We start from the raw sequence: 27,664 nt of genomic DNA on the forward strand, positions 1-27,664 counted from the left end.
CACAGAAAAATAGGGAGTTTCCTTATTTGACCAAATGGAACAAAGGCAGAATCACTGAGTCCTACTGGTGTCAAGCCCTGACCTTGCCAGTTATTTGAGCCTGAGTCTGGATAATCACCAGCGCAGAGAGAAGATAGGTTAGCTCATCCACCAGGGAGACTGTGTTTAAGTCTCCTTCTGATATTTGCTCTTGTATCCATAAGAAAAATTATACATGAAAGTGCCAGACTTTCAAGAAGGATCTACAGAATAGAAGATGGCATGCCAAGTTAAATTAAATTAAATCACATCTAATTGAATCATTTTAAGAGATGACTACAGAATGGCAACATTTTGTGGAACTACCATGGCTTCACAGTGGCTCATGCTGGGATGTATTCCTGGTATTATATTATATATAACATGTTGTTTGAAAAGTGGTCAAAATGTACTGAATGCAGTAGCAAAATAAGTACTGGTTTGAATAAAGGAACAGCATGCCGTGTTACATGGTAACATGAACTTTTATTTCACTTGTTCAGCAGAAAGAAATATGTCACTTAGCTTTCCTACTCCTCTTGGTTGCCCCTTCATGTTGTCTGGAATGACTAAAAAGGGAGGAATTCCACAGCTCTGCATACAGAAGGTCTTTCTCTGGGCTGTATTTGTTAGTCCTCTTGGTAAATAAGGATAACTAAGACCCCAAGAAATGAACAGACAAATGACAGAAGTAAGCAGTTCACAAAAGAGGAAATTCAGCTGTTTAACAAAGGGTAAGAAAAGGTTTCATTTCACTAGTAATCAAATATATGCAAATTAAAACTCTAATGAGAGGCCATTTAGCAAAGTATTTGGTTCTTTGTTTTTTGTGATAATACTCAGCAACGGCATCAGTGTGAAAGCTGCTTTCTGGCATGTTGCTTGTAGCACTGTAAACCCATTCAGCTCTGTTAAAAAGAAAATTGGCAGTAATACAAATCAACATGTTCATCACAGGGCTATTTCACACCAAAAAGGAGAAACTGAATACATGTCCAACATAATGTTAAAGTATGGCTCATCCTTGCCAAAACATTGTGAAGCAGTTAAAATTATTTTTTAAATATTTCTAATCATAAAGGAAAATACATGTTATCATGTAATGTAAGAAATCAGGTTATAAAAACCACAAAACAACCATGAACACAAACATTTTTTAGGAAAAAAACCTTTGGAGAAAAGTTTTCTAAAATGTTAATAGTTGTCTTTAGATTGGTAACTCTTTACTTTTCTGTATTTTCAATATATTTATATTGATTACTTAAGACTTTTATAATAAAGAAAAAAATGTAGAGAAGACAAAACAACTTTTTTCACTATAGCCTCCTTTTAAAAATATTGTCTAAAGGAAAAACTGAATTACCTGAATTTCGTCTCTTATCAGTGTTGTCTTTGTCTTTCTGTTTTACATATTATCTTCACCTATATTAAAAAGATAATTAATCTATTTACCAAAACCAAAGAAAATGTTTTTAATAGCTTCTTTAGAAGTTTTGAAAGAATATGCCATAATAAACAACTCTGTTTAGATTCTTTCCAGTTTATTTAAAATTTGAATCTCCATCTCACAAGCTGGAACTTCTTTTTGAAATTTAATTGAGTGATCGACCACATTATTTTTCAAGAAGAAAGAAAAATGACAAAAATAAAAATGGTGGAAGTTTGTACTATTTAATCTTCACAAGGAACACTATCAGAGGATTATCTAGTACTTAGGAAAAACAAAACAAACCCAGAGGAGAAAATGATGGATATTTTGTGGGGGAAAAAGTTCTTTCTCATAAGACCTGTCAAGGAATAGAATTGTACAGTAATTTTGGAATACAGCACAGTGGATGATTTGCATGAGATAGCATAGGATTTGTATGATAACACCTAAAATCAAAACCAATTAGGTATACTCAATTAAACAGATTTTGAAAGGCCAGCAAAGAGGTGTTTCCAGGATCCCTCAAGAAGTCATCGTGGAGGACTTCCAGCCAAGATGGAGGCGTGGACAGACATGCTGCATCTACCTCAAAACTAGAAACAACCAGAAGTTCCAGAAAATTAAACTGCATGGAAGTCCAGCAAACAAAGATATAAAGAAGAAATACTCATCTTGACAGGTAGGAGGTGAGGAGGCTGGGCGGGGAGGATGTGGTGTGGTGGCGACAGCAGCGGTGGCGGTGGCAGGCTGGCAGAAAGTGCAGTCACATGTTTTAAAAAGTCAGAAGGGACACCTGGGGAGCATTCCCAGCTCTTCACCAGACTTCGTAGCTCATGGTCCCAGCACCGGGGAAAATCAAGTCTCATTGTTTCTGACTGTGCAGACCAGTGGGGGTTGGGATGGAGGCAGAAACTGCCAGTCTCTGAGCAGAGTCTGCTTGTTTAAAGGGCCTCCACAGTCCTAGAACATTCATAGACCCACCCACTCTGGGAACGACAGCCAGGCAGCAGCTAGAGGGGCACCAGTCTGTTTGAAAGTAGGAGAGGTGCCTGGAAAAGAGGCAAGTGCTGGGCAAGTGGCATTATTCCCTCTCAGACCCCTCCCCCACATACAGCGCCACAACGTGGTGAAACGGGTAGCCCTGTACTGATGAATCCCTAAGGCCCTGCCCCTTACAATGTAACAGGAGAGACAGCTCTACCTGTGATGCAGAGGCAAACAAACACAGGAGCCTGTCAGAATGAGGAGACCGAGAAGTATGGCCCCAAAAGGGGAATGGATCAAGGTTCCAGTGGGAGAACTAAGCAACGAGGAGATAGCCAACCTAACAGATGAGAAGACAGACAACCTAACAGTTGCAGAATTCAAAACACTGGTGATAATGATGCTCACAGGCTTGACAGATATGCTTGAGTAAGGCAAACACTTAAGAAGTGAAGGCTATGCTAAGTGAAACAAAGGAAAACCCACACAAAACCAATAGTGAAGGGAAGGAAACCGGGGTTCAAATCAATGATTTGGAACATAAGGAAGAAAAAAAAGTCAACCAGTGCAGAATGAGGAAGCAAGAATTGAAAAAAATGAAGAAAACTTCCCAAATTTTGAGAAGGAGATGGACATACAGGTCCGAGAAGCATGGAGGGTCCTGGGTGAACTGGACCCAAAGGGGACGACACCAGAATGCATCATTATTGAGATGCCAAAGGTGAAAGATAAAGATAGAGTCCTGGGGGCAGCAAGAGAGAGGCGGAGAGTTGTCTGCAGGGGGGTGCCTATAGGACTATCAGCTGATATTTCAGAGGACACTTTACAGGCAGGAAGGGACTAGCAAGCAGTATTCAATGTGATGAAAGGCAACCTGCAACCAGATTACTCTATGCAGCTAAGCTATCATTTAGAATGGAAGGGCAGATGAAGTGCTTCCCAAACAAGGTAAAGCTAAAAGAGTTCATCATCACCAAGCCATTATTACACTAAAATGGCAACAAACTCACAACTATCAACAACTGAATCTAAAAAATAAAAACAAAATCCACTAAGCAAACCAGAATAGGAACAGAATCATAGGTCTGGGGATCATTTGGAGGGTTATCAGCTGGGAGGGGGGAGGCGGGAGAAATGGGGATATGGTGCAGGGTTAAGAAGCATAATCGGTGGGTTCAAAATAGACAGGGAGAAGTTAAGAATAATATAGGAAAGGGTGAAGCCGAGGAACTTATATGCACGACCCATGAACATGAACTAAGGGGGTGGGATTGCTAGAGGAAAGGGTGCTACTGGGCAGAGGAGAGCAAAGTGGAAAAAATTGGGAGTACTGTAACAACATAATCAATAAAATATACTTTAAAAACAGAAAAGAAGTCATCATGGAGAAGAAGAGAAATGGCCTCCAGGTTTCATGCGCACAGTTCCTGCTGATTCCTTTCCTCCTCTTTTTTCTTAAAATGCTCTCTGAATTCGTGACTTGTGTTAGGACCATACAATGTCTGCTTGGTACTGAATTTGATTAATTCTACTTGAATGTCAACAGCTTCTCCACTCTGAGCTGTTCTTTAACATATGATTCTGAAAACAAAAAATGTCAAATAATGGGGCAAACTTGTTTTATTCTTAAATTTTATACTGATAAATTAAAGAGGTTGTTAGCTCCCAGCTTGCAGAATTAGCAACCCCTTATTTATCATCTTCTCCTAGGACTCATCGTTTTCCCTACATTACTACATTGAGAGCTCACAACCCTGTAAATGTTCACGCCCTGTGTATATTCCATTCATCCTACTCACTCATTATGGATATTTTGCCATCTGGTGGAAAAATAGGGTGGACTACCAGATGGTAGTTTTGAAATTTCCAGAGGTAAAATGAGATAGTTTTCCTCGGGAGAAAACTTAATGCAGCTTTTTTTCTTTCATGCATATTTTGGGGTCCGTTTGTCCACCGGTAAGAGGCCCGCCCCAACCCTGCCTCCCTTCGCTCTGAACTCTGCCTTCCCCCGCCAATGTGCCAGGTCACCAGCAGATCTCCTCCTCCCCCTCCTCCGTCCAGTGGTGAGCAACCAGTGGCAGCCCCCCGACCCGTGCGCCTGCTCCCCCAACCTCCTCGTACTCCAGCCGCATCCCCCAGCTGCCCCGCAGCACCTGGTCTTTCGCAGGTCTCGTCAGTTGATTTGTAGGTGGTGAGCAACCCGTGCTCCAGCTCTCCCACCCCTGGCAAGCTTTGGACAGATCATTTAAGCTTGGCTTTGTTGCCATTATCAGTAAATATGGGGCTAACATAGATTATTACTTCTATACCCTCTAGCTAGAAAATCTTATGGTTACTGAATGTGAAATTTGGGGAACATTACTGACTATCCAGAATTTTACATTAACTATACATCAGTTTCACTCTGCTCCTATGGTTCATATATTTTATGAATACCATCACTTTTTTGATACCCTCAGGATTTTTTTTTAAATTTCTTTTATTTTTAGACGGAGGGGAAGAGAGGGAGAAAGAGAGGGAGAGAAACATCCACGGATGGGTTGCCTCACACATGCACCCCAACCACACGCACCCCAGCCAGGGACCAGGCCTGAAACCCAGGAATTTAACTGGCCACTGTTTCGTTTGCAGAAGGACGCCCAATTCACTGAGCCACACGGGTCAGGGGTACCAACAGTATCTTAAAAAAAAACAAAAAAACTGTAAAAGTCAATGGGGAGAAGAATAGCTTAGTGCAGAAAGAGGAAAAGGCTGCTTATTTGTTACTGAAGCACCATGTCACATCCTCTAACTTTAGCTGTGTAATGCAAAATTCAGGTGGGAAAGAGAAGAGGACAAATTTTGTCTTTGTCTTCTCATTTCTCTGTCTCTGCTAGACAAATGGAGGGGGGATATTATGTAGCAAAGAGTGGGTGTGAATAAGAACACAGAATTAAGAAAGCCCGTTCTGAAATCTTGGAAAATTGTGCTTCTTTACTGAAACAGATATAAAGCAGAATTTACAACCTGTAATGATAAAATTAAATACAAAAATATTTTTATTGATTGAACTCATGGCAAACTAAGAGTCAAGTGATAAAATTAATAAAAATACAAGTTTTTTTTTGATGAGTGAAGTAATAATAATTACCCTTAAAATAAAATTTTCATCAAAGGTTGAAGAAAAAAAGCAGCATAAAACTCGTGAGTGGAAGTAACAAAACATATATAATGCTGCTGTTGATGATGACAGCGATGGAATAATTTAACAAAGGAAGAGTGAACAAACTGGTAACCAGCAATTTCCCATTATGGAGAAAGAATATGCTGATAGGTAAGCCATATTTAACCATAAGTAATTGTTATTTTCCTATAACTCAAATTCTAATTTGAGCTAATATTCATGATTAACAAATTTTATATTTTCACTAGGGATGTTCGTCTGGTAAGCAGAAAAATGCAAATTAACAAACAATAAGATACCATTTTTTGAAGTTATAATGATAAGTGTTTTGTTTAAAAATGACAACCTGCCCTGGCCAGTATGGCTCAGTTGGCTGGAGCATCGTCCTATACACGAAGATGTTGGAAGTTCAATTACCAGTCAGGGCACGTACTTGGGTTGCACTTTCATCCCTGGTAGAGGTCTGTATGGGAGGCATCCAATCAATATTTCTGCTTTTCTCACTCTTCCTTCCTCTCTCTAAAATCAATAAACATATATTAAAAATTAAAAAAAAAATAACAACTAGGTTTGGCAAATGGGAGGAAAAAGGCATTGTCATCCACTGAGATAACATTGGTACATCTTTTTTGAAGGGTAATTTACAAATGTGTTTCAAAGTTTCAAACGTGTCATTCCTTTATTCTAACAACTTCACTTCCAGAACTAGATCCTACAGGAAAACATGGTATATAAACATACACACACCTTCTAAGAACATTTATTATATATTACTAAGTATAAAAAACACACAGTAGGTAATTATATGTATTATATATGTATAACATGACATAGATGTTAAGAATATATAATACACATATATAGGATATTTATACGAGGCCTGTCCAGAACAAGTCCAACCATTGTTAATATAATGAGAATGATTTGCATGACATCGATGTAACCTGACAGCCGAGAAGAGTGGACTGGAATGCGTATGTGTGAACAATGGCAACTTCATTGTACTAGCCAGTGGGGCTGGTAGATGCTGTTGAGTGAGCATGTGTACTGCGTGGCTGTCACATTCAAAATGACTGAGTGAGCAGAGCAACAAATCTGCATCAGATTTTGTGTTACGCTTGAACATTCCTCTATGGAAACTATTCAGATGATTCAGAAGGTCACAACTATGGGCAACTGTTGATTGACAGCTTCGTCACGACAATGTGCCCACTCGTGCATCATGCCTTGTTCAGGGTTTTTTGGTGAAACATCGAATCACCCAGGTGACTCAGTCCCCCTAGAGCGCAGATCTGGTGCCCTGGGACTTCTGTTTTTTCCCCATAACTAAAATCACCTTTGAAAGGGAAGAGATTTCAGACTGTTGATGAGATTCAGGAAAATACAACAGGGCAGCTGATGGCAATTAGGAGAACTGTGTGAGATCCCAAGGTGCCTAATTTAAGGGGACTGAAGTGTCATTGTCCTATGTACAATATTTCTTGTATCTTCTTCAATAAATATTCCTTTTTCATAGTACATGGCTGGACACTTTCTGGACAGACCTCATATAGTGCATGGTTGGATATTTAATGGACAGACCTCATTGTATAAATATGTTACATTTATACATACATATGTTAAGGACATTTATTACAGTATTGCATACCAAAGTTTGAGGTAGTCTAAATACCTATCAATAAGTAAGTAAATCGTTATACCCATAAAATAATGTAGTATGCAAATACTGGGAAAAATGAGATTAGGTCTGGTCTACAGTATACTGATTATTTCAAATTTGAAGTGTATTTAAAGCATTTCCTTTGATGTCATGTCTGAAGCAAATTTTGTTAGAATACTTTTAATATCTGTGGAGTTACAAAAGGAAGTTATATGCTTCATTGGCACTCTACTTTGTTACCATCAAAATTGCTAGTTACTAGATTTTTGTATTATGTTCCTAGTATATGAGTGCTCAAATATTGAATCCTCAAGTTAATCTGAAAGCTGAGGGATTTCACAAGGCAATTTGTTCCAAATCTTATATAAATATTTGAGTGTATTACATAAAAAATTAAAACACATCAAGGGATCAATCTGCTAAATCAGAGGTTGATAGACCGTTTCTGTAAAAGGCCAGATAGTCAATATTTTAGGCTTTGTGGACTATCGAGTCTCTGAAATGTCATAGACAATAGGTAAGTTAATGGGTGTGACTGTGTTCCAATAAAACTTTATTTAGAAAAACATGCAATGGGCTGGATTTGGCCTGCTGGCAGTTGTTTGCTAACTGCTGCACTGTAAGCCAAGGTGATGCTAATAGAGGGAATCTTTTTCTAAAGGTATCTTTATCCTTTCTTTTTAAAGAGAATATATTTCAGTATGCAGCACACCAAATTTTTCAACAGTGACTTCATATTATACAATTTACAAAAATTCAGTTTATAAAGTAATATTATGTATATGTTTCCTCCTTTATTATTGTTACAGAATTTTAACATGACTAATTATTTTGTATATTTGAGTACTGTAATATATTCTAGAGTTGGATGATTTTAATCAAGCAAGAAATCCTTCTGTGGTCTTTGTAAGCATGAGAAGAAATGATAATCAGGTTATATAATATTATATATCTAGAAATTTTTCATGGGCTCTTTTAGTTGTATAATTTTGTGAATTTATTATTTAATAACTGGTCTGGCATTTTTTAAACCATTTAGTGCCACAGGTATGTAATTTTAAAAACTTTTTAAGTATTACAAAAATACTTCATAATCATTATGAAAGGATTGAAAACTATAGCTAAACAAAAAGAAAAGTAGATCATCCACGATCATGCCATTGAGCTACAACGACCTTAAAAGAACTATCTGTAATTGAACAACAATAAAATAAAATAATGTATTTTAAAAAAAAATCCATCTGTACTCTCTAATTCTGATTTCCCTCCCATGCACTCTTGAACACACTCTAGTAATTTTCAGTCCCACCTCTTCTTCAAAATTGATTTTTCAAGGTTACCACTGTTTTCACTTTAATAAATCTAGACATAATTACTTAAGACTTCATTTGACACAATCTATCAGCAATATTTGACCCAACACAAAACACTTTCCAAAATACTTTTTTCATTTGGCTTTCAGGACTTAGTTTCCAGGGGGAAAATACACTTACTTGGTTTTCCCCCTGGCTATCTAGTTAATTCCTTTCAATCTGTTTTGTTTGCTTCTCCTCATCCCACCTTTTATACGTTCACATATCCCAGGATTCAGTCCTTGATCTTTTTCTCATGACTTTTACTACCTTGTATATGCTAATGATCTTCAAATTTACATTTCCAACCCAGATCTCTCTCCTTAATTCCAGATCTTTTTATTAAACTGCCTACTCGATGTCTCTTTTGTAATAGTTACTGGGTATTGTAGACTTAAAATGTCCAAAATTGAACTAATGATATTCTTTCTCATACCTGCCCTGTTTGAGTTAATGACAATTCTTCCAATTGTTCTGACAAAAACTTGGCATCATCTTCTCTTACACCTCACATCTAATCTGTCAGCAAATCTTGTCAGGTTACCTTCAAAATATATCCAGAAGCCAATCACTCACATTTCCCAGACTCAAGCCACTATCATCTGCTGTCTAGATTAGTGTAATAGAAAACTAATTGATTTTATTCCTTTCTTTCTTTCCTTTTCTTTTTTACTTTCTTCCTCCCTCCCTCCTTGCTCTTTTTTCCTTTTTTTGCATTAATTCTACTCTATCCATCAATTTAAACACAGTGGACCTGTTAAATAATAAGTCAGATTATGTCATTCCTCTGCCCATTTCACTCAAAGTACATGCCAAATTCTTCCTAATAACTAGAAGGCCTTACATAATCTGTTCATCTCAGATCTCTGTCTCCCTCTGTGACTTGAACTTCTATTTTCCATTCCTTTCACTCTGTTCCAGCCACACTGAATTCCTCACTATTCCTAAATGCTCCAGGCATACATCTGTACTTGCTATCAATTCGATCTGGAATCCATTTCCCTCAGATATCCTGATGACACACTCTTTCCATTCTTTTAGTTATTTACTTAAAAGCCACTTTCTTTTTTTCTAAGATGTTATTTATTTGTAGAGAGAGGGGAAGGGATGGAGAAAAAGAGGGAGAAAAACATTGATCAGTTGCCTCTCACACAGCCCATCTGGGGAACCGGCCTGCAACCTACACATATGCTCTGACTGAGAATTTAGCTGGTGACCTTTCGGTTTGTGGGACAACACCCAACCCACTAAGCCACATCAATCAGGGCAAAAAAACTTTCTTAACCAGCCTAATATTTTGTGTAGCTCCCGCTCTCCTCCTACAATACATCAAAATTTTATTTCTCTGCTTTAATTTTGGTCCTCTAACATGCTGTATATTTTGCATATTGAGTTTATTGTTATTGTGCATTTACTTCACTCTCATGACTAGGATTTTTGTGTATTCACTGCCATAGCCTCAGTGCCTAGACAAGGGTCTAGTATACAGTACTACACAAATATTTACTGAGTGAATGGAGTTTCACCTATGTGTATTGCTTTTTTAAAAGTGTATTTTATTGATTATGCTGCTACAGTTGACCCAATTTCTTTTCCCTTTGTTCCACCCTTCTCTCCAGCCATCCTAACCCTACTTAGTTCATGTCCATGGGTCATGCATATAAGTTCTTTGGCTGTACCCTTTCCTCTACTATTCTTAACATCCCCCTATTTTGTATCTACTAATTATGCTTCTTAATCCCTGAACCATTAGCCCCTTTTTCCCCCTTCTCCCTCCCTGCTGATACCCCTCCAAATACTCCCCATACCTATGATTCTGTTTCTATTCTGGTCATTTGCTTAGTTTGTTTTGTTTTTATTTTTTAGATTCAGTTGTTGATAGTTGTGAGTTTGTTGTTATTTTAATATTTATAGTTTTGATCTTTTTCTTAAATAAGTCCCTTTAACATTTCATGTAATAATGGCTTGGTGATGATGTATTCCTTTAGTTTTACCTTGTCTGGCCCCCTGGCTGGTTTGGCTCAGTGGATTGAGCGTCGGCCTGCGAGCTAAGTGTCGCTGGTTCCATCTTCCAGTCAGGGCACATCAGAGAAGGAAAACTCTGACTCCAAAAAACCTCCACTGCCTTGCGGCATACCTCTTCAGGGGAAAGGCTAAGGGAGTAAACCCCGACAGAAAATCCGGAGCCGGAGTCCCTAAGGCGGTTTGATGTTGTAGTCAACACCGGCAGCTCCTGCGGCGCACCTGAAGCCAAGCTGTATTGACTCCGTCTTTCCCTTGGACCCTTCAGCTGCGAAGAGAGGGGGGGTCTGCTGCATGGGCAACAGCAGACCCTCCATATCACCCTGCCCAGGCTCTGTAGCTTCAGCTTCACTGGAGAGGACACTCCAGCATCATCGCAAGATGTCGATTCAACACGGGAGGAGACAGATACCGTGTCACTCCCGAGTCGGACTGCACAGCCATTCTCGGCAGTGCAGATAGACTCTTAAGAAGCTACACCATCATCTCTCGAGACGGACGGCTGCCGACGACGACCTTGTCTGGGAAGCACTTTAACTGCCCTTTCATTCTAAATGATAGCTTTGCTGGATAGAGTAATGTTCATTGTAGGTCTCTTGCCTCATGATTCGGACTTTTAAAAAATGTTTCAGACAAGCAACATCTGGTCTCTGCATACCCTGTACCTTGCTCAGTGGCCCCAGGCATGGCACTAGTGACCATGGTTCACAGCCTTGGTCAAAAGGTAGTTCCCTTTTAATGTTTTGAGGAAACTGTATACTGTTTTCCATAGTGGCTGCACCAGCCTGCATTCCCAACAGTGCACTAGGGTTCCTTTTCTCCATATCCTCACCAGCACTTGTTTGTTGATTTATTGATGGTAGCCATTCTGGCAAGTGTAAGGTAATGTCTTATTTTGGTTTTATTTCCATTTCTCTGATTACTAGTGATGTTGAGCATTTTTTTTCATATGTCTATTGGCCATCTGTATGTCCTCTTGGAGAAGTATCTATTCAGGTCATTTGCTATTTTTTAAATTGGATTATTTGTCTTCCTAGTGTTGAGCTGTATATAGTTTTTATATATTTTGGAAATTAACCCCTTGTCAGATGTATCATTGGCGAACATGTCCTCCTATACAGTGGGCTCCTTTTTTATTTAATAATGGTTTCTTTAGTTGTGAAGAAGCTTTTTAATTTGATGAAGTCCCATTTGTTTATTTTTTCCCTTTATTTTCTTTGCATTTGGAGACATATCACCAAAAATATTGCTATGAGAGATGTCTGAGATTTTACTGCCTATGTTTTCTTCTAGAAGTTTTATGGTTTTGTGACTTACATTTAAGTCTTTAATCTATTTTGAGTTTATTCTTCTGTGTGTTGTAAGTTGGTGATCTAGTTTAATTTCTTTTTCTTTGCATGTAGCTGTCCAATTTTCCCAAAATCATTTATTGAAGACAGTCTTTTATTTATTTATTTATTGACACTATTACAGATATCCCCCATTTCCTCCCCTCACCCGCTCCAGCAAGCCCCATTCCAGCCTTCACCACATTGTTGTCTGTTACCATGGGCTTTGCATGTATGCTTATTAGTTCTTTGGCTAATCTCGAAGAGACAGTCTTTACTCCATTGTATGATTTTGCTCCTCTGTCAAATATTAATCAACCATGTAGGCATGGGTTCACTTCTAGGCTCTCTGTTCTGTTCCATTGATCTATATGCCTCTTCTTACACCAGTACTAGGCTGTTTTGATTAAAATGACCTTGTAGTTCTGACTTGTGTGGCTCAATGGGTTGGGTGTCATCCTGTGAAACACACATCAAAAGGTCACCAGTTCGATTCCTGGTCAGGGTACACGTCTGGGTTGTGGGCCAGGTCCCCAGTTGGGGCTGTGCAAGGGGCAACCAATTGATGTTTTTCTCACACATCAATGTTTCTCTCCCTCTTTTTATCCCTCCCTTCCCCTCTATCTAAAAATGAATTTTTAAAAATGGCCTTGTAGTATAGTGTGATATTAGGTATTGTGATCCTTCTAACTTTGTTTTTCTTTCTCAAGATTACTGAGGCTATTCTAAGTCTTTTTTAGTTCTATATAAATTTTTTGGAATATTTGTTTTGGATCTGTGAAATATGCCATTGGTATTTTAATAGGAATTGTGTTGAATCTATAGATTGCTTTGGGTAGTACAGACATTTTAATGTTAATTCTTCCAATCCATGAACATAATATATACTTCCACAAATTTGTATCTTCCTCAAATTCTTTCTTCAATGTCCTATAGCTTTCCAAGTAAAGGTCTTTTATCTCCTTTTAAAATTTATTCCCAGGTAACATACTTTTTTTGTTACAACAGTAATTGGGATTGTTCTCTCAGTTTCTCTTTCTGATAGTTCATTACTGTGTATAGAAATGCCACTGATTTTTGAATATTAACTTTGTATCCTGCTACTTTGCCAAATTCATTTATTAGCTTTAGTAGATTTTTTGTGGAGTCTTCAGGGTTTTCTATGTACAATATCACATCATCTATGAATAACGACAGTTTTACTTCTTCCTTTCCAATTTGAATACCTTTTATTTCTTTCTCTTGTCTGATTGCCATGGCTAGGACTTCCAGTACTATGTTAAATAAGAGTAGTGAAAGTGGACATCCCTGTCTTCCTGATATTAAAGAAACGCCTTTAGTCTTACCCATTGAGTATGATGTTGGCTTTTGGTTTGTCATATGTGGCCTCTATGGCATTGATATATGTTCCCTCTATTCCCACTTTGCTAAGATTTTTTATTGTAAATGGATGCTGGATTTTATCAAATGCTTTTTCCACATCTATTGCAATGATCATGTTTTTTATCCTTCATTTTGTTTATATGATCTATCATGTTTATTGATTCTCTGATACTATACCAACCTTGAATCTCCAAAGTAAATTCTATTTGATCATGGCATTTGATCTTCTTAATGTATTGCTAGATCTGGTTTGCTAAAGTTTTGTTGATGATTTCAGCATCTATGTTCATCTATGTTACTGCAATTTAAGCTGAAGTAAGAAGTCATTATTTTTGAAACCTGTCCTTATTGGAATCAGGTTTATAAACCTGTCTACACATATTATTCATGAGCTCATGAAAAATAATATTTTTAAGAAAGAAGAAAGAATTCTTTCTTAAAATTATTTAAAAATAATTTTCTTTAAGAATGTCTTTCAAAGTCAGGATGAAAAGAAACAATGAAAGAAATATATTGAGTTAAGACAATCTCTTGAATACATGTATAGCTTGTGTCAAGAAATGAAGAAAAATGATGAATTAGAAAAAGAGATCACTAAGACTAATATTTTAGATAATTTCTGCCATTAATTAAGATTTAACTGTCATTTTCCTTTATTTAAACCAAAATACAAATTGATTCCCTCTCTCTCGCTCTCTCTCCCCCCTCATCTCTCTCTGGAATAAAAAATAAATTTTACTCTTAAAGAATTTGACTTACTCATTTTGTACATTTCTACAGATTTAAAGGACTCTTAAAAATGACAAAACAGGGAGTTAAATGAATATGAAAATGGAAAGCTTAGTTTTCCTAGAAATTTAAAGCCAAACAAAACTGAAATGGATATTCAGATTAATGTTAAAATATAAGGTAATTTTTTTCACCTAATTTGGGGAAATATATGCCATTCAATGCCTTCAGCAGTGAAATATAGATTTTTTTCTATTAATTTTATAGAGTTGATATCAGTGAAAAAGCTTTTTTCTTTGTTGTTTTTCTATAAAAAGGATATACTCTTAACTCTCCTATGTCTTGAGCCCTGGCAAAAAGCATATCATTATAGGACCCCAGCAGTAGTACTAAATAAAAAAAAAATTTTTTTTGGTAACAGTTTTATTGAAATATAATGAACATACCATACTGTTCACTCATTTAAAGGGTACAATTCAGCGGCTTTTTTATATTCAAAGAGTTACACAGCCATCATCATAATTATTTTTAGAATATTTTCATCACCCTAAGAGTAACCCTGTGCCCTTTAGCAGCCACCTCAGTACTTCATTTCTGTTTAGTGCTGCACAAAATTACATTGTATGGAGAAACTACATTTTTAAATCTATTCATCATTTGATAGACCTTTGGATAATTTCCACATTTTGGGGTTGTTAGTTATGCTGCTATGAACATTCATATGTAAGTTTTTATGTGGACATGTTTTCATTCTCTTGAGAATATATTTATAAATGGAACTGATTAAACATATCTTTATTCTTTTGACGAACTGCCAGATTGTTTTCTGAAGTGGCTGCACAATTTCACATTTTCATTTGCAGTATATAAGGATTTCAATTTATCCACATTCTTGCCAATATTTGTCATTACCTGTTTTTTGATTACAGGCATTCTAGTGGGTATGAAGTGACACATTATTGTGGTTTTGATTTGCAATTTCCTAATGAGTAATGAAGTTGACCATCTTTTCACATATTTATTATCTATATGTATATCTTATTTGAAGAAGTATTTGATTCCTTTGCCCATTTTAATTGGGTTATGTTTTTATTAATGAATTGTAGGAATTTTTCGTATATATATCCTAGTATCAATTCCTTATTAGATAGGGGATTTTCAAATATTTCTCCCACTCGGTAGCTCACCTTTTCACTTTCTTGATGGTATCCTTTAAAGCACAGAAGTTTTTGATTGTGATGAAGTCCAGTTAATCTATTTTTGTCTTTTGGTTTCACATCTAAGAAAAATATCCAAACCCAGTCATCAAGTTATACATTTATGCTTTCTTTTAAGAGTTTTGCAGTTTTAGGTTTTACATTTTAAGTTAAATTTTATACATGGTATGAGGTAGCAATTGTTTTATTCTTTTGCATGTGGACATCTTTTTGTCCCAGTATCATTTGTTAAAAAGACTTTTATATCTGATCTAATTATTTGATATCCTTGTCCAAAAGTTCTTGGCCATAAATGTGAGTGCTGATTTTTAAATTCTCCTTTCTAATTCATTGATTATATGTCTGTTCTTATTCCAGTACTGAATCAAATTTTATGAGAACTCTTTCATGGTCATCTTGCATATTACCAGTTGTTTTATGTAATAATAAAAAATCAGTGAGGTGGATGAAACATCCTTAATTCTCTTTTTGTGGAGACTTTTTGTCTTTTGATAAAGCCTGTGACCAGCTTATGTTTTGCTGACTCTGACATGATGGGAAAGTGGTCTTACAGAGATAATGTTCATTCCTTTTTTTCTCCCTTCAAACCTTTAGTCTCTAACCCAGTGATTCCCACTTCACTCCCATTTCTATTCAATCCTGGGAACAGGCTCTACTGATTTAGTCATTTACTTCATTATGGTTAACTCATAATTCATAGACTCATCAATTGACTTCACTGCCTAGGAAAGAAAAGATTAAATCTGGACTGTTAACTTTTCTTTTAAAAAATCTCTCAATTTGAAATGTCAGGAACTTAAAGCCAATTTGTATGCTATGGAGAAACATTGTGTTATAAAGATGAGATGAACGTACCTTTTCATACAAACAAGCTTGAAGTAAGGTAGAGGAGAAATTGTACATATTTAATAGTGCCAAAGGACAATACATTTTTTTCTTTATTTACTAGTGGGATTTAAAATGATTTCATAATGTTCTCTATTTCCTCACTGAGGGAGGAAAGGAAAACTTAGTCCTAACCATGGACTGCTTCTCCATGGCCCTTGGCTGTTCCCTCTGAGCTCTTTGTTCTGTCCTTTTCATAATAAATGACCTGGGCTTGCAGCTCTTTTCTTAGCCTGTTTTCTCCCTGTTGAACATCTAAGATCCACAGGCCTCTTTATGGTGTCCTGTCTCAGTCTCCTTTAGCCCAAGCTAGCAAGCAGGGTTTCTGCTTCTACAATTCTGTTAGAAACTTTGAGTTTCCGGTTCATGCCATTACAAAAGCCAACCTAACAAATTGTTTAGAGATAAGATATTCACCTAGTACTTCCTGGACCTACTGTAGAACAGTGCCTTTAAAATTCTTATATTTTGAAGATCCTGAAAGAAATTCAAGGCACCACCTTTCATCTTTCTGAGGTCTAAATGGTTTTCCATGTCTTGACTTCATCCTTAGACCATGTTTTCCTGGAAGCCCCCTGGATTTGATCTTAGCCCAGAAGCCTTTTCTTTATTTTAGCATTACTTGACAGTTGGACGTGTGGGGGAAACTATAAATGGGAAACAGATATTTGAAACCAATAAGTCTTGGTTCTGTTATAATTGTCTTTTTTAGCTTATCTTTCTCATCCATTTTACTTTCAGTTCCTTTATAGTAGGAGCCCCCTTTTGTCCAGGTTTCAGGGTCCGTTTGGTCACTTGCCTGGAAGTCCTTGCTGTCAGCCTCTTCAGGGGCCACCAGGCCTCCACTAACCATCTCTGGGAGACCCCTTTGGTTTCCATTTTCATGCTTCTCCACATTATTTCAGGTTTTACTTGCCTCTTGTTTCAAAGGCACTCCTGCATGTGTTTCTTTCTTTCTTTTTTTTTTTAGTGGCAGCACTCTGTTTTTAATATCAGTGTCTGTGCTAGTTATTTATTGCTGCTTAATAAGCCACTTCCAAACCTAGTGGCTCAACACAGCATTGTTTTGTTCACAAATCTGCAGTTGGGCCAGGCTCAGTGAGGCCAGCTCGTTTCTTTTCCACATGCCATCCAGCTGGGATGATGTGAAGCTGGGAACTAGAATCAGCTAAGGACTTGTTCATTCACATGCTTGTCAGTTGGAGCAGGCTTTCGGCTGGGACGTTAGCTGGAACAATCCCAGCTGGAACACCTATATGAGGACTGACTCTGTGGCCTGGGTGGCTTCATTCCTGACAATGTGGCTGGGCTCTCAGGGTGAGCTTCCCTGGAGAAAGTCAGATGGAAGCTGTATCACCCAGACATGGAAGTCACATGGCAGTTCCACCGTATTCTATTTATGGGGAACAGTTACTTACTAAAGGCAAGCACCTGTTTCATGGGAGGAGTGCCAAAGAATTTGTAGACATGTTTTAAAAACTCTGTATCACTCACCTTATGTTACCAAATAATCATTATATCCAAAGGAGTTTTTCCCACATCGGTATGACTGAATTTCCATCAAGTTTTTGTTGTTATCGTTTAGTATGTTTTCATATTTTGTGGGAAGTACCGAAGAATTACAAGATAGCACTACTGAATAAACTTTTGTTGTTGTTGTTCTAAAAAATGTATAGCTCATCTCACTAAACTTTTACAGTGGAAGATGTGATTTGGCCTTAACTTCTTGGAATGTAATTCAAATTAGAATCAAGTATTTGTAGTTCAGTAAAAGGCTTGTGGCAATAGAATATGTATGTGTAATATTCATTAATTAGAGTATTATTTTGAAAGTGTTATTATAGGAGGTATTTATTGACTCAGGCCTTAATACCTGAATACGGTATTCCTCACTTATCGTGGGTATTACGTTCTAGACCCCACCCCACCCACCGTGATAGGTGAAAATCCGCAAAGTAGGAACATTACATTTATTTTAGTATTTATATATATTTTAAGGCTTTATAAACCCTTCCCACACACTTATAAACTGTTCCCAGTCCCTTATTAACCCTCCCCACTCCCTTATTAACCTTTTCCACACTTTTATAAACACTAAAGTTCTTAAACATATTCTACACTCTTAAACCTACATAACTTTAACAACATACGTATACAGTACCGCAAAATCTCATAATATAGCGAAAAATCCGCAATAATTAAATATAATATTTTTAAAAATCCTGCGATACAGTGAGGCTGCAATACGTGAACCATGATATAGAGAGGGACTACTGTATGATATTCTCTTAAAATTATGGAGTTAATATTGGGGAAGAGGTAAGAGACTTTCTACTAAGAGATGACTTACAGTCATTTTGTGGAGGAAGACATGAAAACAGTCATAAAAAAAAAAGTATAGGTGCTTCCTGTTTCCTCTTTCACCAGGGACCCGCCGACATGGGCCGCGTTCGCACCAAGACCGTGAAGAAGGCGGCCCGGGTCATCATCGAGAAGTACTACACGCGCCTGGGCAATGACTTCCACACCAACAAACGCGTGTGCGAGGAGATCGCCATTATCCCCAGCAAGAAGCTCCGAAACAAGATAGCGGGCTACGTCACGCACCTGATGAAGCGGATTCAGAGGGGCCCCGTGAGAGGCATCTCCATCAAGCTGCAGGAGGAGGAGAGAGAGAGGAGAGATAATTACGTGCCGGAGGTCTCAGCCCTGGATCAGGAGATCATTGAAGTTGATCCTGACACTAAGGAGATGCTGAAGCTCTTGGACTTCGGCAGTCTGTCCAACCTGCAGGTCACTCAGCCTACCGTTGGGATGAATTTCAAAACACCACGTGGAGCTGTTTGAATCCTCCTGTTGTGCTGTAATATTATCAATAAACCATCGAAGGCCAAAAAAAAAAAAAAAAAAAAAAAAAAGTATAAAACCAAGTGCAGACATTGTATGGCAAAGACAGTGACATTAAGTATATATTTTTGTGACTCCTGGTGGTTTTAATTTGGTTTTTAATTTGGAGTAATTCAAAGTTTCATATTCTAAGTCTCTACTACAGTACAGAAAACACTTTATTGCAACTGAATTTATTTCAAAATTTGATACTGGTGTTATTTAGACTCACTACTTCCTTCGTAACTAAATGTATTATTTTATTCATGCAGAATGATGATCTTACAGCAAAACTGGAAACTACATCTTCAAAATGTCTACATTTAGATGAAAACAATAAATTTCTTCAACAGGAGTTATTACCTATGAAAACAATACAAAAGAAATGTTAAAAACTAGGGAATGACAAAAAGAATCTGAAACAAGTAGTTAGTATACCTCAAAAGACATACGGAAATGAATATGGTAGAATACAGTGAAATAGAACAGTATAAATAGAAGATTGAAGAAAGAGCAAGACAGGATATAGAAAAAAAATTAGAAGCAGTCTATCTATTTTTACAGGTTAATTTATTGATCTTTAATTTGCTTTGATTTATTTCACTGCAAATTACAGTTTGGATATATACATTGTATGTGTTTCCTCTAATTCCCTTAGTAGCAGTTTGTTTTGTAGATTTCTGGAAGGAAGGAGGCATTTGTTTCTCCCTTTAAACATTTCAGTTTCCATCATTATCATCACTAAATTGAGCTTTCAGAATGATTCTTACTAAAGGATCATATTACTTTTTTTTTTTTTTTTTTTTTTTTTTAGGTGGTCTTGGCTCTGCTTTATTGACCTCAGAGCACTGTTTGGATGCAATTAAAAAAACAAACACAATGGGTACTGGGACTGGATCCAGGATGATGCACCTGACCCCAGAAGGACTTCCCCAACCGAGGTGAATTTATACAAAATGCCAGAGGAAAAAATGAGGCAATCTGGTGCTGAGTCCAAGGGTAGCCAGTTGGCAGAGGAGCAGTCAGTGAAGGAGTGGACAGGTCACACCTCTTTCTCGTAAGTGCGAGTACTAACTGCATTGCCGTGGGTGAGTGTCAGGACGAGTTTTCCGTCAACGAGCTCCCGTACAAGTGTTGTTTCTTGTCCATCCCATTTTTGCACGTGAACGAGTTTGCCTCCATCCAGCGTCACAGTGGACTTGACCTTCCTGTCATCTGCAGTCGTCTCGTCAAACTCCACCCCCAGCTTGAAGCTGACCTCAGTATTCTTGAAGGTGCTTTGGGTTTTTATGGTGATAGTGTCCCCATTTACTTCGATGATTGTGGTAGGCTTGGTCATGTTGGCCACCTGCCTGGTAGCAAAACCCACACCGATTGACTTCATGTAGTCATCGAAATTCTTGCTGTCCACTAGTTTCCAGGTGCCTACGAAGGCGTCCACCATGGTGAGGCTGGACTAAGAAGGAAGAAACGAAGAAGCGACAAAGCTGGCAAGAAAGGACTCCGGGAACCCGCCAAGGATCATATTACTTTTAAGACTATTGGGAAGAAAAGAAAAAAATGGCATTTAAAAATGACGAGTGGTACCCTGGTACTTGTTATTTGTCCTGGAACTCATGATGAGTGCCCAAACCGGGTACGGAACGACAAAGCATTTTCTCTTGAGGGGTGGTATGGTGACTGACACAAGCACCAGCAAGTGCAGCAAGTCCCAAGCAAGCATCGAGTGCTGAACATTTTTTTCTCGTAGTACAGGGTTTGATGAGTTCTGAAGCTGCTGAGTACCGAAGTATGTTTAAAGTTGCTTTCTAAATCATTGACTCAAAGCTAGAGGAAACAAATATAATTGTTCAGATTATACTTATTTTGTAAATGCATCCTTCTTAGCTGCTTTAGACACAAGCTAAAGGAAACAAATGGAACTGTTCAGATAATACTTATTTTAAAAATGAATCCTTATTTGCTTTAAACACAAGCAGGAGCTCAAGAAAATGTAGAGTAGTTAAGAGAGAATTATAATGCTTCAATAAGAAGTCAGTTGAAACTGAGAATTAAAGATCTAGAATCTTAACTCTCCAAAATGAAAACGTCTCCAGATTCTAAGCAAATATATTTGAAAAAATATAAGCAACTGTACCTAGAAGAAATAGGTTCCATATGAGCACCAAATCCCTCTTTTTTTCTTTTCTACCCTTTCCTTCCTTCCTTCCTTCCTTTTTTCCTTTCTTTCTTTTTCTTTTGTTACTTCTTGTTCTTAGCTATTTGGATAGTCTCTATTGGCAGATATCTGATTTGTAGTTGATATGATGTATAATTTTGTGGTCATATCATCACATTTGGATTGATATTGGGAAATGACAAGGTTCTACTTTATGAAGCAATAAAGATGACAATGGGCATTCTAATCTTCTAATAGTTTTAACATAATTCTGATCACACAAAAACAAAAATTCTTCCTAAGTATGAAACAGAGAAAGACTCTAGGATTGATTCCTCAAATCAATATTATACACAATTATTAGATTGAGTTGGCAAACCATCTAAATTTCACATGCTCACCTAAAAGAGTTATAGGCTCCTGTTACTGTGAAGCTGGGGAACTCATACAGGATCTTCAGGAAACTATCATTATGATGGCCAGGTCCATTCTGCACATATATATTTTCAAAATCCCACAAAGTCAAGTTAGTATTTGAGCTTAGGGCTGCTCAACTTTGAAAATAGAAGAGAGGTTATTCTCTTCCTGCTTCCAGAATTTCCCTAGTGGGATTAACTTCCAACTGCCCACAGTGGCTTGACGAAGCACCTTTTGGCAATTGCCTTCTTCCCTCCTTATTTCCTCGCCCCATCATCTCCCAACTAAACTTCTTGCACTTTAATCTTTGCCTCAAATTCAGCTTCTGGAGGAAACCAAGCTAAGAAAGAGGTATATATTTCATCTCCTACCTCTATAAATCTGTAAAGGTCTACCTTCCACTACTTAATAACAAATTACTTTTTTACTAAGAGTTGAAAAAACTTCACAAAACTTCAACTTGATATTTACCGACCACCTACCAAATGCAAGGTTTTTAGGCTAGGTGCTTTTCTCTCATTCAACCCTCCCAACCCACCATGATATACCAATCACGGGTTTTTAATAATGTGATTTGTTTGGACGTTTTATCTGCTGTCCTAAATTACATAAATTAACATCAAGTTTTATCTGCCGGCTACCTGCTAGAACTGCCAGTACAATGTTGACTGAGAGTGGTGAAAACAGATAACCTTGCCTTGTTCCCAAAGTTAGGAAAGTATCTTTATTTTTATATCAAGAAATATTATTTCTATCTTACCTGTGTTTCACCTGGAAACTTTGCACTACTGTCTAATTGTGACAAATACTAATGGTTTTTCATGATGTAAATAGGCTAAATAATGAATTATTGACTATTGTTTTTTGTTCATTTTAGGGTCATTTCCTTAGTGCCTATATCTAAGTCTGAGTTATAGATAAAACTGAAATGAGTGCATATTTAATTTAAAGACTATAAGCAGAACAAATTAGCAATTAAAATATAACTGAATTATTGACTGGCTGATTTACATAAGTTAAACTTTAAGGCCAATTACTAATTTTCTTGTGTTAGGCAGCCCTGGATATAAAATTTTGGAAAAAAAGCTCCAGGTGACATTACAAAGTAGGTGAGTGAACAGATGCACACAGAAACACATGCCTTGTTGCCTCTCATGTGCCCCCAGCTGGGGGCCTGGCTTGCAACTCAAGCATGTGCCTTGACCAGTAATCAAATCCATGACCTTTTGGTTTGCGAAAACACGCCCAACCCACTGAGCCACACCAGTCAGGGCTGAAGTATATTTTTCTTGACCTTACTAGGAGACAAACAAATGGTTCAGGAAATTCTAATTTTATTATTTAAAACAGAGGATTCAAAATAGAGTACTTTTGGAAATTTACATAATTTGATACAATTTACACTAAGCCTCAAATGTAGTACCTGGATCCTAAATTATTACAGTAAGGAACAGATATTGTTCAATTTGAACTTAATAAAAATAACTGAATTTTGGAAAAGTTTACCTGATAACATAAGGTCTGTCCAGAAAGTATCCATTTATTTAAGAAGATTCAAGATACAAGAAACGTTGCATAGGACAATGATGCCTCAGTCCCCTTCAAAGTTATGACCTTCTTGAAGAAATCTGGTTCACTGGTAGTGGTTTGAATTAAGTCATTAGCAACAGCAGCATGACGTTCCTTCTGCTCTGATAGCAGAAACCATAGAATGAATTTTGCCACAACATGTTGCATGCCAAAATCTTGGACATAGTTTTTGGAATCCCTAGATCAGCTTCTAGTTCTCACATTGTCAGTCATTGATCTTAGTTAATTGTTGCCCATACATGTTCAACATTATCAGGTGTTCTGCTTGTTGCAGGCCTTCCAGAATCTGGATCCCATTTAACAGATTCTTGATACTCTTTGAAGCATTTATGTCACACTTTTATTTGTCCTGTACTCATTGCATCATTCCTGAAAGTCTTCTGAATCATCTGAATAGTTTCCGTGGATGAATGTTCAAGCTTAACACAAAATTTGATGCAGATCCATTGCTCTACTTGCTCAGTCATTCTGAATGAGATGGCTGCACAGCACACACGCTCACTCAATGGCATCTACTGCCTCCACTGACTTATACAGTGAAATCATCATGTTCATGCATGTACATTCCAGTCCATTCTCCTTTGCTGCCAGGTTACATCAATGTCATGTAAGCCATTCTCATTATATTAACAATGGCTGGACTTTCTTTGGACAGACCTCATATGTGCTGGCAAACATGATATTCTGATCAGACAAATTTAATAAAATAGATGAAGCCAGAATATTTAAATAACAAGATACCAGAAAAAAAATTAATTTAACATTTTTTTAACTTTTTGAAGAGGTACAGTATTCCCTCACTTATCACAGGTATTATGTTCTAGACGTCTCCCCGCCCCCCCGCGAAGTAGGAACCTTACATTTATTCTACACTCTTCAACCTATGTAACTTTAACTACATATGTCTACAGTACCGCAAAATCCCGCGATATAGTGAAAAATCCACGATAAATAATTAAATATAATATTTTAAAAAATCCTGCGATACAGTGAGGCCCTGATAAGTGAGCCGCAATATAGAGAGGGACTACTGTAACTCATTCTCATGGTTTGAATATCAAAAGTTTAAATATGAAAACAGTGAAAAATCTTTCCTATGTCTTCCATCTGCCGATTTCTCATACCTCAACAGTTAGTGTTAGTTTAATGCATATACAAGCCAACACATTATTCTGCAGCATTTTCCTGCTTTTTTTTTTTTCATTTAACAAAAATGTCTTGGAGATATTAATATGAAAACATAAGGAACTTTGTCTTTTTTGTTAACAGCTACATATCACATATTCAAATATACGGATATATCATAATTTAACTAGGGTTCTGTTGATGGATATTTAGGTTGTTCCCAATCATTTGCTGCTTTCTGCAATACAAGAAATACCTTATCATTTCTCATGTGTGAAACACTATCTGTGGAATAAGTCCCTAAAAGTGAAATAGAAGGTTCAGATTACATGTGCATTTGAAATTTTGATAGATACTATCAAATTCCTGTTTCTCTATAGCCTAGCCAAAGCAGTAATGCCAGAAACAATTTTATGCTTTTTCATTTAGAAATGCACAATGAAAAGTGGGTTGGTTACCTATTAAAAGAATTAGAAAGAAAGCAGCACAAGCTTTTTTCAGCAATTTACAGATTACATTTTCACTCAAAAGATACATCCAACAAAAATTTACTGTGCAATTACTAAATGCCAAGTGCTTTTAGGCACTTGGGAGATATACAAACATCACACATACACACCCAAAAGAAACTCAAAATCTCTGCCTTTGTGGAGCTTACATTTGAATTATACATTTTGGAACTCTATGCTACTTCATAAGAAGCCAATTAAACATAATTATCCTGAAAATGAACTGTTGATACCCCAAGCAAAGGAGCCAGGCATATGCTACCACAGTTATTTAAAAACTAATGAGTCAATGTTGCATGTGATTTCATAGCTCCCCATCAGGTCCTTTTCAAACTACACACTTGAGTGAGAACTCCTTATCTGACTCCATCTGCTGTTGGCAGTGATCAGCATACTGTGGGCATTGTGGTATCATCTGAGATTAGGTTGTGAAATGGGAAGTGGAGTTACAAGCAGATCAGCACGTATATGTAAACTGTTGCTGAAACCACTGGTGTCCAATTCAGGTTTGGAGAGTAGGGAAGATAAGGTTATCAGCACATTCCCATCAGCGCAGTTTCCTTTTTGCAGTCTGCCTTGTTTTGGTTTTAGAAAGAGGTCAAGAGATTCTATAAAAAACAGTTTCAGAAGCATACAGCAGCAATGCTCAATATGCTGAACAAGGGAATAGAAAAGGCACCATGTTAGAAACAGGGAGACAGAAAAGAATCAGTGCAAAGGAAAAGTGGTAGCAAGTACAATGCTGGAGATAGTATGGTCTCAGGCTTTAAGTGTTTTTCCTTTCTAAAAGGAGAGTATCTTAAAACTTTAGCCCTCCATTAGATTTAATTTTATAAGAAGGTGGTAAACTACAGTTCTTAAAAGTGTTGCCAATATCTTACTGGATTGTTTGCAGCCTTTAAAGAACAACTGGAAGTTCAACTTACGATAAGGAAGCCAGACACAATGGCATCTTCAAGTATGCAGTGAAGAACAGAAAAGAGCTCATTCCAGAGCTGCTCTTGAGTCACATCTTGGCAGCTCCCACATGATTAAGATTTCATCCCGGCATCAGAAAAGCCACAATCAACAATTGGTTACTGAATGAGTGTTTTCTGAAGTCCTAATACTTATCAGATATGTTTTTCAGTCATTGAGTTTTAGAACTAGGAGACCGAGTTCCGTCAACACGCTCCTTTAATAGCTGAGGTCGAGAAGGTTGAAGTGACAATGGGAGAGCCCAGATCTCTTTCCAGATTTTTAGTCCAGCAGAACTCTGCCACAGGAGCACCAATGAAAACCTTTAACGCTTCTGCCTTCTGGATTCTGGGCTGCCACACTCCAAACGGTGCACATTGGAATGACTCTGACTCTGGCCACTGACACTGTGCAAACAGCGGGCCCTGTGAACGGCTGAGTGTGTGTGGTCATAATGCTTTGCAACGGCCTCTAGGAGGAGCGTACGCTCCTGGGACCCCAGAGGCCTTCTCCGCCTCCAGTGTGCACAGCTGGCCCAGCACTCTGCTCCGATCTTTTTCCGAGTCTCTCGCGGATTTCGTGCCCGTGAGAGGCTGACCTCGCTCAGCAGCAGCTCCCAGCAGGCCAGACAACGGAAGCGCGTAGAGCCCACCGCCCCATGTCTTTACGGGGCTCCATCCCAGCCATCCTAGCGCTTTGTTTCCATTTCTCCCTTCTCTAATTTTCCCCAGGAACGTTTACCAAGGGCTTACCCCCCACTTAGTTTTCAGCTCCCTCATCCTCCAGGTTCTCGGGACTCCCTCAGACTCCCTCGGCTACCCCACCCTCACCCTCTCCAGGAACAGCGAGGCGGACTCACCTCGCACCGCCCCCAGTCGTCACGTGCTCGGAGCCCCGCCCCCACAGTCACGTGAGTTGCCACCCCGCCCCCGCGCCCGCCCCCGCGCCGGCGCGCTCCGACGTGCCCTGGAACTTACCCTCTCGCGGAGACTAGCCTGCGGGGACCGTCGGGACGCGGCCGCTTTCAGGCTCTCTTGAGCATTCCGCAGCGCCCTTGCTGGGTGAAGAGGTCGCCAGATATTCGGTAAGGTGGTGGTCGTGGGGCCCAGCATACCGAGGGCAGGTTGGTGGGGCGCTGCACAAAGACGCTCTGGGGTCGGAGCTGAGTCCTCCGAGGGCGTGCCAAGTTGGGGGTGCCAAGGTGCGCGCGAGGTGAGGCCGAGAGCGCCGCCTGAGGGGTCGGGACGCTAGAATGGGCTGGGGGTAGAGGGGCTTTTGCCCGTTCAGGGGCTGATGTGGGTGAGAGGGCTTAAATGGCTGGAAGTTGTGGTTCCTCTGCCCCCCGGGTTTCCTGACTTCCTGTGTGAGGGCAGCACCCGCCCCGCCCCCAGGAAGGAGGGAGTCGGGGTGTGTGTGTGTGTTAAAGGCTGGCTGGTGCCGCCCTCCTTCCTGGCCTCCTGCTGTTGCGTGTGCCCCTCCCCTACCTGCTGTAGGGTGTTTAAACCTCCTCCCACCCAGGGAGCCCACCTGAGGTCTCCACTCCTGGACTGTTGACCTTAAACTGGGCACGTTCATCTCTGCAGTCTAGAGGTATCCCACCCCTGCTGAATAGATGTTTGCTCTTCAACTCTTCTGGGAGGAATCTCCTCAAAGTCCTTGAATTAAAACCATTCTCTTGACAAGCGTACTGCCCTCCTCATATCGTAGGGTACTTGATTGTTTTTCCAAGACAGTCAGCTGCCCTGTGTGTGTTGTTACTGCAGACCCTCTGAGAAGAAATGTCCACACCGTCATTATTAGAGAAATAGGCACGACCTTTAGTTTAAGAAGTGTGTGATGTTTTCCTTCTGGA

The 27,664-nt window shown here is 38.5% G+C and overlaps 2 protein-coding genes and 1 long non-coding RNA gene across 3 annotated transcripts; 1 reads left to right on the top strand and 2 right to left on the bottom strand.

Moving 5' to 3' along the window:
* Positions 1-504: 504 nt before the first annotated feature.
* LOC150019749 (uncharacterized) lies at positions 505-26,861 on the bottom strand. The gene is made up of 3 exons (XR_016509077.1): positions 26,790-26,861; positions 1,382-1,440; positions 505-926 (listed from the first exon to the last, which is right to left on the bottom strand). It is a non-coding gene; the product is annotated as an uncharacterized LOC150019749 (long non-coding RNA).
* On the top strand, positions 18,578-19,070 carry LOC150019750 (small ribosomal subunit protein eS17). The gene has a single exon (XM_090268053.1). It carries the CDS (start codon positions 18,610-18,612, stop codon positions 19,015-19,017), a length of 408 nt encoding a protein of 135 aa, XP_090124179.1. The 5' UTR covers positions 18,578-18,609; the 3' UTR covers positions 19,018-19,070.
* LOC150019751 (fatty acid-binding protein, heart) lies at positions 19,872-20,566 on the bottom strand. Its single transcript, XM_090268054.1, has one exon. It carries the CDS (start codon positions 20,498-20,500, stop codon positions 20,099-20,101), a length of 402 nt encoding a protein of 133 aa, XP_090124180.1. The 5' UTR covers positions 20,501-20,566; the 3' UTR covers positions 19,872-20,098.
* Positions 26,862-27,664: the final 803 nt, after the last annotated feature.

Source organism: Furipterus horrens, unplaced genomic scaffold, assembly GCF_987537825.1.
Source record: "Furipterus horrens unplaced genomic scaffold, mFurHor1.1.pri manual_scaffold_2, whole genome shotgun sequence".
In the NCBI taxonomy this organism is placed as follows: Eukaryota; Metazoa; Chordata; class Mammalia; order Chiroptera; family Furipteridae; genus Furipterus; species Furipterus horrens.